The 17,754-nt window shown below is 31.7% G+C and overlaps 2 protein-coding genes across 2 annotated transcripts; one reads left to right on the forward strand and one right to left on the reverse strand.

The window, feature by feature from the left end:
- Positions 1-33: 33 nt before the first annotated feature.
- LOC132552460 (BRISC and BRCA1-A complex member 1-like) lies at positions 34-5,945 on the forward strand. The gene is made up of 7 exons (XM_060216630.1): positions 34-387; positions 1,801-1,859; positions 2,558-2,678; positions 3,062-3,168; positions 3,827-3,950; positions 4,482-4,568; positions 4,971-5,945. The coding sequence occupies exons 1-7, from the start codon at positions 100-102 to the stop codon at positions 5,154-5,156; spliced, it is 972 nt and encodes a 323-aa protein (XP_060072613.1). The 5' UTR covers positions 34-99; the 3' UTR covers positions 5,157-5,945.
- Positions 5,946-6,661: 716 nt separating this feature from the next.
- LOC132552446 (leptin receptor overlapping transcript-like 1) lies at positions 6,662-16,380 on the reverse strand. The gene is made up of 4 exons (XM_060216612.1): positions 16,316-16,380; positions 14,147-14,221; positions 13,626-13,812; positions 6,662-12,585 (listed from the first exon to the last, which is right to left on the reverse strand). The coding sequence occupies exons 1-4, from the start codon at positions 16,378-16,380 to the stop codon at positions 12,472-12,474; spliced, it is 441 nt and encodes a 146-aa protein (XP_060072595.1). The 3' UTR covers positions 6,662-12,471.
- Positions 16,381-17,754: the final 1,374 nt, after the last annotated feature.

Here is a 17,754-nt window from a genome sequence, read left to right on the forward strand (position 1 = left end):
TAGAGAGTATAATACAAAAAGAAATGATGGAGGAAAGAGGCCGCTCAGAAGAGGAAACCGGCTAGGTGATTTATATGGCTGGCACTTGTACTGTCTACAATGGAGACAGGTAGCCCTTCTGAAAACACAGACTGTTCATCGCGAACTCCATTTCAAGAATATGATATAACAGAAAACCCACTCTTAGCAGACGATATTCAAAACGATGCACTGCTTTCATATCCTACCAAAACACAACACAAGGGAGGTAATTCAGAATCATCATCAGAACAGCAGAATCAACCTTTACTAGATCTGCAGACTAATCAGGACAACAAGGATTCAGATTCTAGTCAGGATGATTTACTCGAACTGACATGTCCCAGAGTCAACTGCCCGGAGAAAATTGTAAGAGTCTAAATTCTTGTAGAGTTAAATAAAGTCAACTTGGTCTTTCCTTAAAAAAATAAAACAAAAGTCCAGTGAGGAACAAAGAAAAATTCCATTTGATATTTCCAAATTTACAATCATAAGAATAAACAGGAGTCATTTTTCTTACAGTGGAGTCTTGTCTGGTCTGCTAGCTTTTCAATTGTAATTTACATTATCTTTTAATGTATAGACCAGTATGTATATACTGCAGAGCATAGACCAATAGGCATTATTATTATTAAAAGCAACATCACGGTGAAATTTCTAACTTATTTATCTATTGCATATATATCAAGTATGCCACCTTATGAACACAGCAATTGATTTTCATTGAAATATGCACATAAAGAGGTTCATTAATGATAATAAAAAGGAAATCCTTATCTGTTGATCACCAGCCTGGATATGTTAATTTTTGCATCATATATGATAATGAATATGTACAAAACACTGTGGCTGTTAAAAAAAAAGCTTCCTGTCTGAATCAGTCATAATAATGTTGGCGATTAATGTCACTAATTTTATAATTCTGAATTGACTTGAAACATTTGCCACACCCATATCGAAATCTCGTGCTGAAAAAACAGAATGACTTACTATGTCACTACCATTATTTCTGCCCACCATTGTGTATTTGTATTTACAAAATGAACTGCCTTGTTTTTAAAACTGTTACATAACGTTATCAGTGCTAAATTTGAGAGGGGTTTTCTGAAGGAGTAGTCAAGCTGGACATTGGATATTGACTGAATATTGGTATAGCATAGAAATGTAACTAAATTATAAAATACATGTACAATCAATAACACAATGTCTTTACCATGATATCCCTTTTAAGGTATTGTTAAAACTTGATTATATTGAAGATACCATTAGTTTTGCTGCTTAAAATTGCTTCCCTATTTCTAATTTGGATAGTTAATAGGTGCTGACACACTTTCATAAATTTGAGAATTTCTTGAAATTTTTAAGACCTCGTACAATTTTTTTTTATAGAGTATATTTCATTGATATTGGTACCTCTTTTTATTATTAGTTTTACATGCTAAAACTGTGAATTCGAATTTATCAACAATTGGAGAGTAGTATGAGTTTGTTAAGCCTTTCATACTGTTACATATTTAAGTAGTTTTGGCAGCTGCCTTACTTTACTTTCCATGTCAGAATGGTTATAGGATTGTTTACTTATTAGAACTGGTAATTATATATAAGAATTAATGATAATATTTACCTCCTATGGACAGGTCAGGGTTGAACCAGGTAATGGGAGGATTCTTCATAACTTTGCTGGTTAAGTATAGAATATCAAATGTTTTAATATGAAAGTAATTTAATAGTTTTCCTTGTACATATGATTTGTTATTTCGTAAATTTGATTTTTGTCCTTAGATAATATGCCTGGATTTGAGTGCTGAAATGGATAAAGTGACCTTTAGGTCTAGATCAGGGTAAGCATATCCATACAATTTGTAATACCTTGTATTGCTGTATAATAAGATGGCATCACTCTATCTGAAATTGAAATTACTAATATAACTATCAAGGATCACTTGAAAACAATGAAAAATACAAATACCTAGTAAAAATTATCTGCTTCTTTTGTTTAAAATGCAAATATAAAGTTGACACTTTGTTAAATAATAATATTGGTTTCTACATAGTACATATATTTACTACACTTTAATTAACCTCACAGAGAACTTATACTAGAGTTGGGGGAATTTTTAATTTCATCTGCACTTTATCTTGTTTGGGCTCTATATCCTACACTATTGGCAACTGGAACTGTATACATGTGGCATGGCTCACCTAGGTGAGGTGGTGTGTTTATGAAAAGTATGTCACTCTGACCTACATTTTGACCTTGAATTCATCATCTGTGCATTCTAGGCATACACTTGGTTGATGGCTTTGATTTGCCAAATTATCTTGTTTTATTTATTATGGGTAAGAATTAATTCATAATAATGAATTTTCTCAGGGAAGATAAATGACATGAAAAGTAAATAGGCACCTATCTTTGAGTTTGAAGTTCTCTACTGGCTGTAGTCATTGATGATGATCTTAGGAAAAGATTCAATTTGATTTATGATGTATCACATCCCACTTTTAAGGCATTTTATTTACTTATTTATCTTTATTTTAGAGATAAATGGACTCCATTGAAGTTGATAAAAAGAGCATTGAGATTATTCTTGCAAAGTAAGAGCAGAATTAACAAAAAACATCAATATGCTTTAGTCATCCTACAGGAAAATGCTGTATGGGTAAGTATACAAGAATGAGACATTGACTGACATATTGGATACATATCTGCTACGTGGTACATGGTACTTTTGTAATATCAGAACAACATATGGAGTATCGGAAAAATTGGGATAGGTTATATATATGTAAAAAATAAAAAAAGGCAACAAGCAATTACTTTAACAGTAAGCAAATATCCTAGATTGATGTCTATAATTCATATCAACTTAGAAGTTATGAATAAAGAGCAAACCACAAAGAAATATCCCCACGCCCACTTAACATTAGATTCAAAACTTAGTTAAATAGACATTAATATCAATATAAAACATGGATGATGGTAAAAGACCGTGTAGTTAAATATGATTACTAAGTAGATTTGATCTCCTTTATATTTTGACAGGTTCGAGACTTCAGCTCCAATCCAAGGGAGATAATAAATTTGCTGGATGACCTTGAGGACACCAGTCAGTGTGAGACACTAGATATTGGGTCCATATTTGATATCATGTAAGTAAATTTTGACTTTGAGGCTTTATCAGAGGACATGTGTATTTCAATAATGAGTATTTACATGGCAAAAATATACAATACCTCTCGGCCACTATTTGCTATTTCATACATTTTGCCACCTGTATAAACCATGAATAAAGAATTTTTAATGCATTTTCATGAATGTAACTATCATTTAACAAGGGAAGTCAAGCAAAAAGAATGATAGATACACATTTTCAAATGAAAAAATCTAATTGTTAAGTGGTACCTGTTTAGGCAAATGACATGGAAATCAGTATGAGCTGAAGATGGGTAGTAGTAGTATACATTTTTTAGAATCTCCTCCTCCATGTTGTCTTTCTCCTACAACTAGATTTGGAAAATGAGTATGGCAAAAACTCTCCTCTTCTTGTGATGAATTCTCTGACTCCAACTCTGTCAATGGCATTTGCATAGACACAGATTATTTAAATACAGCCTCTGATTGCAGGTCAGATTTTCACTTAATTTTTTAATTACTTGCATGTAGGTTTATTGCAAAACAAACTCCATTATGACATCCATTTGCAGCAGTTGCCAATGTCAGGACAGTTTTTGGACTTACATTTCACTGAGATTTAAAATTAGGATTTTCCCACACGTTCATTATTTGTTTTTGTATTATTTTTCTCAGAAATTCACGAGTAGAGTTGCCACAAGTGTCCGGTGATCCTACTATACTGCCACCCCCATACATTGTGAGAACCATGCTGCTACTGGGACGATCTCAAGGAACCATCAACATGTCTGACAAAGAGGTACTTAGTGCAGTCACAGTGTTCAATTATGTATCAATCACATCCTTTCCATTCTGTCAGAGACCTGTATTTAAGACGAGAGTTGATATTGCTTGAATATTTTCACGATATTTCAGTAGGCTCAATCCAGATTTACTCAAGTCATTCACACAGTGACCGCATCTCTTGTGTTTGGGTAACATGTTGAATGCATATCCTGATACATATTTTAACAGGTGTATTGTTAAGAAACTAGTCAAAGCCAGAAAATTTGTTTTTGATTCCAATATCCTGTTCAGTGGAAAGGGCATATCGTGCGACTCATATATGTCTGATGCACCCTCATTATGTCAGATCTCGAATCAATTTCATTACTCTAGTAACTTAAGTGCATTTAGTGATTACAGATGATACAATGGCCCAAAATGAGGTAATAGTTGATTTTTTGTTTCAGACTTCCAAGATAGAAAAATTGAACATGTTTTACCAAGCTTAAGTATTAGCTACACAAAAACTAATTATGAAATACTTAAAAACTTTTCCTGGTTTCAGACCTTCCGGTTACTAGATTCTTCTCCATATTTTTTTGTTGATGCCCTGTATGTTCATGAGCCTCCCTCTGAAGACAACAAATGTGAGGTAAGTGAAGACTTAATTTGCAGTGACACAAAGGCATTGATGAGTTTGAAGTGCAAGGCCCATAATCATAACAAAGTTAAGGATGTGATTTGGATGGTGTCTAAATTTTTCAGTAGTATTTCCTTACATAAATAACTTCTTGTATTTACATTGACATCCAGAATATCTGATAATGAAACTAGGTATTGTGACTTTAGACACTGTCAAGATATGGTCTTTTACTTATTTTGGATACCAAACTTGTCTGAAGGTGGCAAGCTCTGGATATGTTAAAACTATTCAAACTGTTATGCTGTATTATCTTATGAAATGTAACTTAAATGATACACTTCATATCTATTATGTTTTGAATTTATTTAAGACTATATTAAGATTATAAATTAATTTTTCATCACTTTTCAGGAAATATTTGACTGTATTTGTGACTTGGATGAAAAAGGACTGAGCTATATCTTTGAAGCCGCTAGAAATCCAACAAAGTTATATGATCAAATGGCACAGCTGTTAGCTCATCCCTTACAAAGACCTCTACAACGGGATATTGCTTACAGACTGCTAAACATGGCTGACATGGAAGTATCCTCATAACTTGTGACTTTGTGAATGGGTTTTGATTTCTCAAGAATGGATCATGGTGGGCTGTACTGAAAAATTATCTTTGTTGTTTACTTTTAGTAATGTACTTTACAGAATGAATTTATTTATATTTTGTTTATAGTAAAATTTCTTTTTTATTGTATGAAGAAAAGCAAAATGAGCTATTTTTCTAGGTCAAATTAAAAAAGGTTAATTTCTCAAAAAAATTTGTTTTCAAGGAATTTTGACACTAATTACATTATCTCTATAAAGCTATAAAACTTAAAAGTGACTTGTACAAATAAACATTTGTGCTTATAAGGTATTTAAAAACAAACTTTTTGCTTAGATCAGCTTTTGCTACGAAGTGATATTGCACTATCGTATTCACCTCTCTACCTATATTGCATAACATGGTCACACATTGTACTCTCAGTTTTTACTTGAAGAGAAATCACCTAGATTAGTAAAATCTATTGATATCATACAGTAAGACTGGTGAGTATCATCTACGAATCCTGATTGAGAATCTATTTAAAATGATGCATTAATGATTCTCATATTTCTATGAAGTTTAGCTGGTGATGATATAGAAAGTATGACCTTGCTTTTAAGTGATAATATCCTACCATTAAGGAGGTTCTTGAACTGTCAGATATCAAATGTGAACTCCGAATTTCATACAAAATAAGCTCTTATATTTGATTTAGCTTTGACAGTTTCAATAATTTTCATATATTATATATATACATGTAATGACTGAAGTTTTTGTTCTTTAATGAATAAATAATGTAAAAGCCATTTTGGAATGTGATTTTATTTTCATTTCCTTACATTTGTAAGGCTTTAGATGAGTTTTAGACAGAGATCTGTGATTTAACTAGCATCATCATTAAAGCTGAAATAATTGACAGTTTGTCAGTATAGTGGCTCAACAAAGAACAAGAAGTCAAACATACATATGTGTAGCTTATGGATGCTCCAATTGAGATGCTTATGGATGTTTAAATTGAGATGTATTGTAGATCTATTTAGCACCACTGTTGACTGTAAAGTATTTATTGCTGTGTGGGGTCTAGGGACTTCACAGGTGCCTACAGTATAGGTTAACAGGCCAAATTGTATTATGTAGCCAGTGATAAACCCTTTTGAGGTGATAAACCAAACCATATATTTTTGTTGTTGTTCAGGTAGACTTTATCACTTCCAGGAAAATTTAAACGATCACTTAAAATATGATAAAAGTAATATTACAAATATTTCATCAAGGCTCATTCAATAGTTTGTACCTGTTCCATACTAACGAGCATCACAATCGGAAGTATGTGTAAACTAGAGATGTTTGAAGTATGTTAATTATTATTTCCCAATGTAATATTTTACTTATCATATATAGATATGCATCACCAGTAAAACTCGACTTGTGACAGCATAATCATTATATACCACTGCAAATTTGAAAACTCAGTAGATTTATCGTAAGTAAGATTTAACTATAAATTCAACACAGTACAACATTTGTTTAGAAAGACATTTATTATGTACAAATAAATAAGTACATCATAGGTCTTGCTTGTAACAAAACAAAAGCAAAATAACAATGGCAAAAATATGACAAATAATATCTAGATCCAGTTAAATAAAATGTGCAGGTCACCTTATCCTGAGGAGACCAATTAACTCTGACTGGATCTGTATGTACAATTTATAGTATATATTTACTGCAAATCATTTATAGTAAATCTTTCCTTTCCCTCATATTATTAATGATCATAGATTTCATATCAAAATTATTTCAAATATATCGACATACTTGCTAATGCTTCCTATTTTGACAGGAGACTCCTACCTTTTTTTGGTCAAATCGAAATTCAATCAAAGTTAGTTTGGATTAAAGCCAGCATTTTCAATTATTGTGTTATATTAATTGGTTTTTCGAGGATTTTCTATAAATCAATAGTTTAAAAGCTGGAAATTTGAATTGTAAAAAAATCTCCTTCAATGAAACACTAAAATTTTGCAAGTACCCAAATTTTGAATTTTCTTTTTCATTTCAATACGTCCCAAAACTGGTATTTAAGGGGAAAAGAACCATCACAATTACAATACTGACAGGGCAAATGCATTCACTATCATGCTACAGAATAGGATGAATCTAATACAGATGTGGTGATAAAATTTAATGTTTAAAACAAAGAAATAGCAATAACATTGGTAGTACTACTAGTAAAATGGTTTGTTAAGGGTTTTGAAATTAGTAAGGTCATAGGTCATGCAATGATCTTGTCTAGATCTGGTTAATCATGGTTGCCTGAAAGTGCCATTCAGTGTTATACACATGTATAATGGACACCTCAACAAGCCAAAAACTTTTGAAACAGGACTCGAAACTGAAAGGTGCATCAAGGAAGTCATAAGGTACACCAGGTCAAAAGTTGTTATATTTAAAAGCAACTCTCTTAATCTATATACCTAATCATTCTCTGTATGCCTCTCTCAGACCCCAACTCCCCCTAAACTATTCACATCTATACACTCACATCCCATTCCCCCTATAACATATATATTAAAAAAGATCTGTGTGTAATTTGATAGCACACAAATAAGTTTCTTGTCATTTTAAAGAGTGTTCATGGGTTAACAATCAGGTAGTAATATATCTGACTTGTTGTGAAAATAAAAATGGGTCACAACTCTTGTTGTAGTGGAACAGAGAACTGAGGTACTCACATGGAAAATTTGGCAATTGCAAGGTAAAGAATACAGAAGATATATCCTTCAGACTGGCACATAGATTAAGTACAAACCTATAACTTCTGTAGAAATACCAGCAGGGAGGTTAAATATACAAACACTGATTCAAAGATAATTACCTAACTTAAGCACATCACCTTCATGATGATGGGTATTAGCACTCATAATTAAATGACGATTATTGCAGTGTCTACAAGTATTTAATTGCTGGCAATCAATCTGATCACAACTCTTGTGCTTCTAGATTCTCTTCATATATAAAAAGTGAAAATGTTATTATTGACAGTTAAAGAATACATACCCCCGGTATGTGTGGCTAATTGTTTATCTCAGAATATAACTTTGTCAACAGTAAGTCCAAAATTAATCCAGTAGAACATCAATCAGTAAAGATCAAAATAATAAATTATAGTTTCAGTTTCCCAAAAAACCTTTTTTTTTTTTGGGAATCTATTTTCAAATGTAATGACATTACATTGATAACTGTCTTAGAATTGTATAAAGGTTTTACAACACTACAGACTAACATGTTATGAGAATATGATTACACTTGTAATAAGCACAAGTTTAGATAACATATCTAAAGATGAAGAGTCGTGTGTGTCCCACAAATTGGTACAAACCCAGAAAGATAATGATATTTCACTGACTTTAAAGAAGCCTTAAGAAAAATATATCATTTTCACTGATTTTAACATTATGCCTCTTGAGATGAACTTACAAACCATCCCTATTGAAGAGGGATATTTCCCTTTTCTGACCCTAAAATTGTATATTTAGACATGAACTATTATTAAATATAAGCCCAACACCTAGTGTTTCAATCAGGTATTTTAGCTATCTATGAAATTTGTGTTTTTTCAAGAAGGATGGTATTTCACATGTGAAACGGTGGGAAAATGTTTCTGCCCCCTCTTCCCTTTTTTTTCTCCCCAAAATCCCAAATCCGCTGCTAAAATCCGATGATCAAGAATAAAACTAGTCAACAATACACAGACAACTATGCTTACTTTGTGTAAAAGGTAAAAACACAGTAAGAAAAAGTAACCAGTTATGTAGATACACACAAATAACTAAGTATTTCTTAGTCTCAATTATTATATTTACTTTTTGTTTTTATATTATTCTGGTCCAGAATAATTCAGAAAAAGTATTTGATAACTAGAATCTGATACATGTTGTGCAAAAATGCACATAGATATTGTATAACATGAAATATTTTAGGTACTATATCTTGGTTGTTATGGAACCACACGAAATAAATACAAATTTACATTATGTACAATGAACTTGACTGTTGTTTTAGATCCCCAAAATATTGCATCATGAAATAATCAAAATGATTTCAAATCACTTCAGAAAAAAAACCTGCTTGTATTTCATGTATTTTTAATATCTCTGTGATACAGAAGTTGTGCCTCAATATCACTTTATACACTCAGTCATATTTTGATAGTGAGACATTGCATTATTAATTTTAGCATAACTTGTTCTACATAAAAATGTATTAATATTGTGAGGTGATTTCCTATCAATATTGTGCTGTGATTTCACTAGTATTAATAACAATGTCCATTAATTGAAAAAAATTGCAAGATAAAGTTCTTCTCCATATTTTAGATGGCAACAGAACGGAACCAACAACACTGACTCACATTTCAAATAAAATATGTTACTGAAGTACTGCAAAGCCTTTTTTTTGGAAAAAAAGTTATCAGTATTCTGCTAACCATAAAAAGATTTCCATTGTAAACTCATCCTTGTTTCTCCAGGGGTTACAATCACAATTGTTTTCTGCATCCCTGCAATATTTCATGGCAAAATTTAACATTCCACAGGCAACACCTCATAGATAAGACAAGAAGATCCTTTGATGTACATTGAACAAATCTTGAGGTCATCTAACAGTATGTTGTACTGCCGTTTGGGTGTTTCTTCTTTGTAATCTTCAAAGAAGTACACCAGTCTGTTCCCCCCCCCCCATCCAATTCTTCCTGAAACCTGTTCTTGAACAGTTAAATTGCTCCACTTGTGTCTTCAATTTTGCCAGGAAATGTTCATTGTTGTAGAAAGAGAAAATGATCATAACTCCCTAGAGAATCGAGTATGTGGTAAACTGTACTTTAAAAAGCAACGGATGGTATATTTGTCACTGGTATTAATTTGTGTCTCATATACGAAGATGGCAGAATTGACACTATGTACAGTTATATTCTATTATACAGTATGTAAGTATAAATATAAATTTATAAAAAACTTTTGTTCTTTGACATTTAAGGACATTTTCACATGATGTACAAAGACACAAACTTACAGACTATATAATATGTACAAAATATTTTGATTTTAAAACTGCTGAATTTAACACATCATTTCCTTTCAACTTACAGTTGGCATTTCAGCATTTCTTATGCTACCGGTATTTGAAATTTTCTTTAGGTGACATTCATACTATTTTTCTAATCATCTGAACATCTCTTCATAATTCTTCTTTATAAAACCTTATACAAGTCTATTCCACAGAATTATGTTTTGCTGTTCATGCTCAAAAGACAGAAAAAATCAGAAAAAGGTTTTGAAAACTTTTAACACCTTAGTCACGTCACTGTGTTTTGTCACAATAACAGACAATGATAAGATGTTTTCTAGGTCACTGTGATAAAATAGTGATGTGGTAGCACTACCTGAATACCAATATTCACAAAAAATTGAGAGTTCAGTACAATCATACTAGTGTTGTTACTTAGTGTCAGGTATGTGCTACATCATACTACACAAATGTAATATAGGTAAATATCAAAGCACTAAGACATTTCTGTAATATGTGCCAAAATACATAACCAAAATATATCAGTATGTAGATTATGACTGCTTCATGTCATAATGGTAACACATGTACGATAATATAATCCTGCTAAAACTATATACCCACAGAACAGTATGAACAATGTCATTAGATACTTCTATAGACTACACTGACAAATCACTGACACAAGCATTGCATTCTAAACAATTTTACAGGTCTTATCCTGTCCATGTCAGCAAAACAACACTCAACTGATGATACATCTACGTAATCTGAAAAGAAATTCATCATTTATGCACTTTAGGTATTTCTGAATACAAAGATTTTTTTTTTTTTTTTAAACAAATCTGAGTTCAGCTTAAACAATATTAACGCTCTAGCCTTAGACAGGTAACAAATATGTGCAGTACACATACAATATTGTTAATAGAGCGAAAATAAGACATCTGAAAAACAGAACTATAATTACTTACTCTACTATTGATACTGCATCATAAATACACATAACAGATACATACTAGGCTTTAAACACACAGTAAATGTAAACATAATTAATGGTATAATTAATAATACATTGTAAGTATTATATGGTAAACATTAACACCGTACAAATGCATTACTCAGGTGAGCTGTTCAATCCTTATCACATGTTCAGGACGGTTTACTCAGAAGCTGAGATCATGGATCATCCTGTGCTGTTAAAGTTGTGTCCATGGGCAAGACACGTTTCTCTATTTATTTTGTATAACATGTGACAAGCCTTCCGCAGGATTTTTGGAGAAGATGTTGCCACCAGCTACTATAAGGAGTCCTCACCTTAAAATAAGTCAGACTGTTGACAAACACTGTACAGAAATTATAGCACATGAAAGTACCTGTAAATACAGTCGTTGTGAGCAGTAGAGTACATACTACACAGTCAAGGAAAATATTACATATACTAAAGAGCATTCAGTAGAGCCTTGAAAGTATGTTTTCATTTCCAAAAATGAGATTTGACACTTGGAGTTTTGTCTATTTCACATGTTTTTACCATTCAGATACCTTTGGTATATGATTTGACTTCTGAAATTCCCCAGTGTCAAGGGTCAGCTGAATGCCTGTAGTATATGTAAGTATATGTACTATCAATACAGCAAATCAAGGGGAGGTAAACTGTATACAAGAACTGTAAATATAAATACTGCGCAACCATTGTATTTACTCAGTTTCTATACAATAGATATCACCACTGTACAGTAGTCTAAGTACCATACCATTAATACCTATACCATATCATCAAAACATGTATTATATACAACACATTAAGTATATTACTATGCAGTAAGAACATAGGACAGATAGTATATCGATCTTAAATCCAAAAGTTCAAACAATGATAAAACACAAAATATCATTACAGAAATAGTTGTTTTCACAAGAGCTGACAGTACTGACTATTAAAGAACTACATGTAAAAGTAATGCTCAACTTATAACACTGTTTGCTACATCAACTGATCTTGACTTTATCAAAGTTATAAAAACTTTTTGCCTCTTTTTATACTAGAAATACATAATTGATATTGCTGATGTCAGAGAGATTCTCGTTTGATTATTTTTTTCTCTGGCAACATTCCACTGACCACATGAGACCATACAATCCTCAGGACCACATGTCTGTAATGATTTGTAGAGAAAACGGCTTGGAAAAAACTTAACAATGTCCAGCTGTGTGCTGAATGTTGACAATTTCATCCTGTGAGGTTTTCATCATACACTGAGTTATTTACCACATTGAATAGTCTAGGTCGTCATTGTCGAATACATAGAAGTAGCCAAGAATTGTCAAAAATACTACTGTGTTAGCTGCCAGTACCAACCCACATGCTCCCCATTGGATCTGAAAGACAAAATATGTGTTAGATTACCAAAGATTAAGTCTCATGTGATTATTATTACCATAGTAATTACACTGTGTCATTCTTTAACTGAACAATCAGAAAATATAAAATAAAAAAAATGTCTGCGGACGATTTTACTGATAACTGAGAAAAGAGGTATATCAGAAGTCTAGAATGAAAATTGAATTCAAAATACCACAAATATGTTCTCATCTTAAAGTTAAAACTTATGTAAACAGATTTACTGAAAATTAAAAGGTGTGATCCGTACATTTTGAAATGTTTGACTGGCTCTTGTGATTTCTTGAGTTACTCATCAATTTTCTGATAATTTTATAAGAACAGTTTATACAGCATTGTTCTATTCCTTGTCTCGAAGTTCAAAAAGTAATTTCTGTCACTGCTGCCTATTCTGAAAACTTACTTTTAAGTGATATTGGTCAATAACATCTGAAATCCAGGATGACCATAATACTAATGATTGTAAGTACAGATAGTACTTATAATGAATAAAAAGGAAAATCCAATGTCATACCACAAAACTGCAAACAACATCTGTTGTAAGATTTATACACTAGTAAAGATGAGAAAATACACTGATGGCAGTAATATTTCATATCTTTTGTAAGAACCTATTCCGTAATCACTGTACGTACAACAGAACACTTTCAAACTTTTGTAAATAGATCCTTTTCTTGCATCTAGATGATGACAAAAAGTTCTATGTTAATCAATGCCAATCTCATCCAAGCATTGATCAAATTTTGTTGTTATCATTATTATTTAGTTAATAATAATAATAATGATAATAATAGTCTTTATTTATACTTGATAACAAATTTGAGTCAATGACTCGTATTACAATTTGGTCAAGTGTTTACTAAAAAATATACAATATTTAGTTAGTTACTCATTCTAGTTACTAATTGAATGAAGAACTTTTCCATGATAAGCACATTTTGTCAAATTTAGTTAACAGTGGCTTAAGCAGTACAGATGATACATGACTATTTAACATCAGTAGATAATATATACATACCACACTGACATGAGCCAGTACTATTGGTAAACCCATTGATGACACAACCACCCCTGTAGTAAGGAAGATGGCAATTTCTAAGCAGGCACTACTGGTGGAGTCAAACGAGTTCATACAGCGCTTGGAGAGGGTAATTGGCAGAGGAGCCAGGATATAGAAAAACAGCACAAACAAAGGCCACCAGTTGCTGTAAGGATATCAAAACAGTTTTCATTGATATTATAGAATATTTTTGATTGTATTATTTTGAAAGTTATTGTTTAAATCAGATATAGACATTAACAATTAAAATTTATAAATGTTTGCATGCATTTTATTACCACATATTTCTAACAGTTATATTTGATGTATGTACATGTATATATAAAGGTAATATTAAAGCAGAAGTTATAAGAAATGTAAACTGTGGTTTTGTATTAACTATGAACAGTTACCTCTTTTCTTGTCAAGTATCAAAATCCATGACTAATTACAAATTGACAAATTTCACAAAAATTGTTACAGTTATTTATCATACTCACTTGAACTGAGGAAGAGCACATCCTAACACCAAAAATGTTATACCTATCGCTGCTGCAAAGGCAAGGCTTACCAACCTGGAAATCAATCATGCATGAAGGTCTTATAATTACACCCATTAAATATCCCGTTACACAATTCTAAGCTATTTCAATTATTATTGAAAAGTTGTTTATCAAATCCATGGAGTCAAAGTTGTATGTATGACCTTAATCTAATTTTTCTTAATCTATAAACTTTACCAATATATGTACCAAGATTAAAGCCTCTTATCAAAATTTAATAAATTCAATTGTACATATGTACTCAGTTACTGTCAGATACCGTCATCACCACAGTCTTCATGCATTCTTTTAAAATAACTCAATTTAATCTGAAAAAGGACCCCATTTTTTCTTTATTCCAAACCAAAACAAGTTAGGGGAAGGGGGAGGTCTATACAGGAACCAATGCATCTGTCTGTCCATCTGTCCTTATAAACCCACCACATGATACAGACGAAAGACTAACATTTATATACAGCAAACAGTATAGAAATCCTGATGGATTGCTATTCAACATGATAAACATCTCATGATACACATTAGAGGCCATTTATACATTGATATGCACCTGACGCATGAGTATAAAACATTTCCAAACCAATATGCTATACTTTAAAGGGTCAAAAATAATTAAACAAGAAAAAAAAGTAATGATGATAATACTAATTCAAAATCTTACCAACCAACCTAAATTTTTTCCAGGCAGAAATGGAAACACAGATATATATTTTTTTGACCTTATCTAAAGTAAGAGCCATTAAAAACACAAATGAAAATCAAAACAATTTCCTTTAGAAAACTAAAAGGAATGTTAACATGAGTTAGCATGATCAGAATAAAAGATAATAAATACTTACGCTGTTTGTTATCAGGATGAGACGGAGTTGAATGAAAATTGAAAACAAAAAACACATTAGCAGCTTATTTAAATTAACAAACATTTTGAATATTATTATTGTTCATATCCAACGTAACAAATACAAAACACTACAAATCATAGACTCTGGGCAATATATACACCAATTCTCATTTTAAAAATTGCAAAAATCTCAACAATACATGCACCAATTCCCTCATTTTATGAATCGCAAAACCCTGTATTGCACATCTGTTGCAAGGTTGTGCAGCATTACTTCTTCAAAATAGTCTGTAGTGTTATCAATAGGGATACACTGTGCTATATACTGGAATTCATTAAGTATTGACAAAACGTCTGCATGTGTTCAATAAAACCTAATGATGAGGAGGCCATATTATTTAATACGATGAGAGTTATATTGGTCTCTTAACTTAAATGGCACTATAACTTTTAACGGGTAAAATGCCCATACCACGCTGAAAACCATGCATGTCCATAACGTATACAAACACTTTTTATCACATCCATACAACTAGCCTATGGGGGAAACTATTTTATGACTAATCCCCTCATGTGACTGACAGCACAGGTAGTTATATTACTGTAGCAATTTCATATACCTGTCATCCGGCTAGTTGGAAAACCAACATGAAATACATCAACAGTTTTCTAAAACTATCATCAAAATCTACAAATATCGAATATTTAAAACTAATAGCGACTAACAAAAAGTATATGCGTCTAAAACGGACACGTTTGCAACGTTAAACATTAATTGATAATATAAGACGGAGCACTTGCTGTTTACCTCTGATGCCGGCCATGTTGAATATGTGATGTCAAGACAGTTTCGTATCTATAAAATAAATATTAATGTTAAAATAAATGACAGGTAGCGATTTTCTCATAAAAATGTCATTAACAATTTTGATAAAGATTTTCGACATCAACTATAGTTTAATGTAAATATGCTTCGAAACTAAATTAATTACTTCTAAACTACGAACCAAATAACGGAGAATTCGGATACATTTGACTGAAACGTTACGTGAATAGATAGCAATGATAGAGCGAATGCAAGTCCTTTGTCCTTTATGAGATTAATGTTGATTTGCTTTGTTTAAAATTTGTAAGTTGGTTCACCGAATTCTGCCTTACGATCGGTGCATTCTATTTGCATTGAGACAGAATCCAGCCTCCTGTTTCTGCTCAAGTAGATTATAGAAATTTTATTGGGAAAATTGTTAAAATCCTAATTTTCAAATTACTTTCTACTTTTCGCAGAGAGGAACCCATCTATAAACTTCTCTTTCTTATCAGTACCAATGTTCATTTTCTCGATTTCTCAAGCTATTGAAAATTAATTTAACTAAAAACCCGATTATCGCGAATCAATTTATATGATTAAAAAAAAATATAAAGATTACATTGTCCTGCTCATTCAAGGTCAGTTTTGATCAATCGTATTGTAGAGCTATTATAATATACGATAATCCGGCCTGGTTTGAGTTAATTGACAAGCACTCAGTTCCAATGTTTGGCCTGAAACAATTCCTTTCAATATCATAAATCAAATTCATATCTACGTTTCTGATTAGATATGAAAAAAGCCCACTGTCTTTTTTTAGAGGAAAAAGAAATAAAACTGGAATAAATAAAATGGATATGAAAAAAATTAACGTCTAATATCTTGTCAATTGGTTCCTTGTTTTTGACGTATAAGAGATAGTTTAAACGTTAGAAGTTGAGGGCCTTGTAGACGATAAGTCTTGTACTAGACATATTCATTTGATGCTATTTTTAAAATGCGAAACATAATACTACTGTATCCATAAAACAATGATGGACAGGGTGTGATTTTTTTCTCGATTTCAATTGGGTGTTGGTAATATTTATTATCGGTGTTTACATCAGTCGCAATTTGTGAATGTCCCCATGTTTTACTGTAGGTGTCGATCTGAGACATGTTAGTTGTGGCCCAATGGACATGGAATTGACTAATATCCTGTATAAATCTGAACACAAGCCATTACATTGGTGTCTATTGCGGCCATTTTTAAAATTAATATAATTTTTAGTTTATATCATTGTAACTTCTGTTCGTCCTTTATAGTTTCGTATCGCCTGCAAATATTGAAGATTTGGATTGTGGAATATTCGGTAAATAATAAAATAATGACTATTTTCGACCTTACTGAATGTACATAGGATGACGGTACCAGCCGAAAAAGTTGGTCGATTCCTTACCATCTCGTGCACTACTTATGTCAGTGCTAGTACGCTCCACACAGGTTTTTTGCCTGATAAAAGTGACCGTATAATCATCGAAACGTCACACTCTAATCGCCTCCTGGTTTTGTTATAAGAACTTCTATTCTATCAATATTTATTAATTTTGAATAGCCGGGTTGATTAATATTTATCGTAAAATTCCATCAAATATTTCATGTATAATAATACATGATAATATGATATTTTGTTTACCCTTAATGAGAGATCTTATTCATTATTATATATGTTTCAAGCTTTTAATAATATATCTTGTAATGAATAGTATATATGACATCCACAGAAGATTAAGATATTAAGATATATATGATATATAAGACCGAACAGATCACCATCATTTAAAGTCTGCTAATACTGGAGATATTGGTAAACAATATATTTTCCCCTTTACATATTTTTTTTTTTTGGGGGGGTGGGG

The sequence above is a fragment of the Ylistrum balloti genome, unplaced genomic scaffold (assembly GCF_031769215.1).
Source record: "Ylistrum balloti isolate Yb309-2 unplaced genomic scaffold, AGI_CSIRO_Ybal_v1 Utg370248, whole genome shotgun sequence".
In the NCBI taxonomy this organism is placed as follows: Eukaryota; Metazoa; Mollusca; class Bivalvia; order Pectinida; family Pectinidae; genus Ylistrum; species Ylistrum balloti.

Excerpts from the sequence above, each read along its gene's own strand:
- LOC132552460 (XM_060216630.1), top strand. The coding sequence starts at position 100 with ATGGAGACAGGTAGCCCTTCTGAAAACACAGACTGTTCATCGCGAACT. Across the intron at positions 388-1,800 it reads TCAACTGCCCGGAGAAAATT|ATAATATGCCTGGATTTGAG; the intron begins GTAAGAGTCTAA and ends TTTTGTCCTTAG. Across the intron at positions 3,951-4,481 it reads TCAACATGTCTGACAAAGAG|ACCTTCCGGTTACTAGATTC; the intron begins GTACTTAGTGCA and ends TCCTGGTTTCAG.
- LOC132552446 (XM_060216612.1), bottom strand. The coding sequence starts at position 16,380 with ATGAACATTGGTACTGATAAGAAAGAGAAGTTTATAGATGGGTTCCTC. Across the intron at positions 14,222-16,315 it reads CTCTCTGCGAAAAGTAGAAA|GTTGGTAAGCCTTGCCTTTG; the intron begins GTAATTTGAAAA and ends ATTGATTTCCAG. Across the intron at positions 12,586-13,625 it reads TACTGGCTCATGTCAGTGTG|ATCCAATGGGGAGCATGTGG; the intron begins GTATGTATATAT and ends TTTGTCTTTCAG.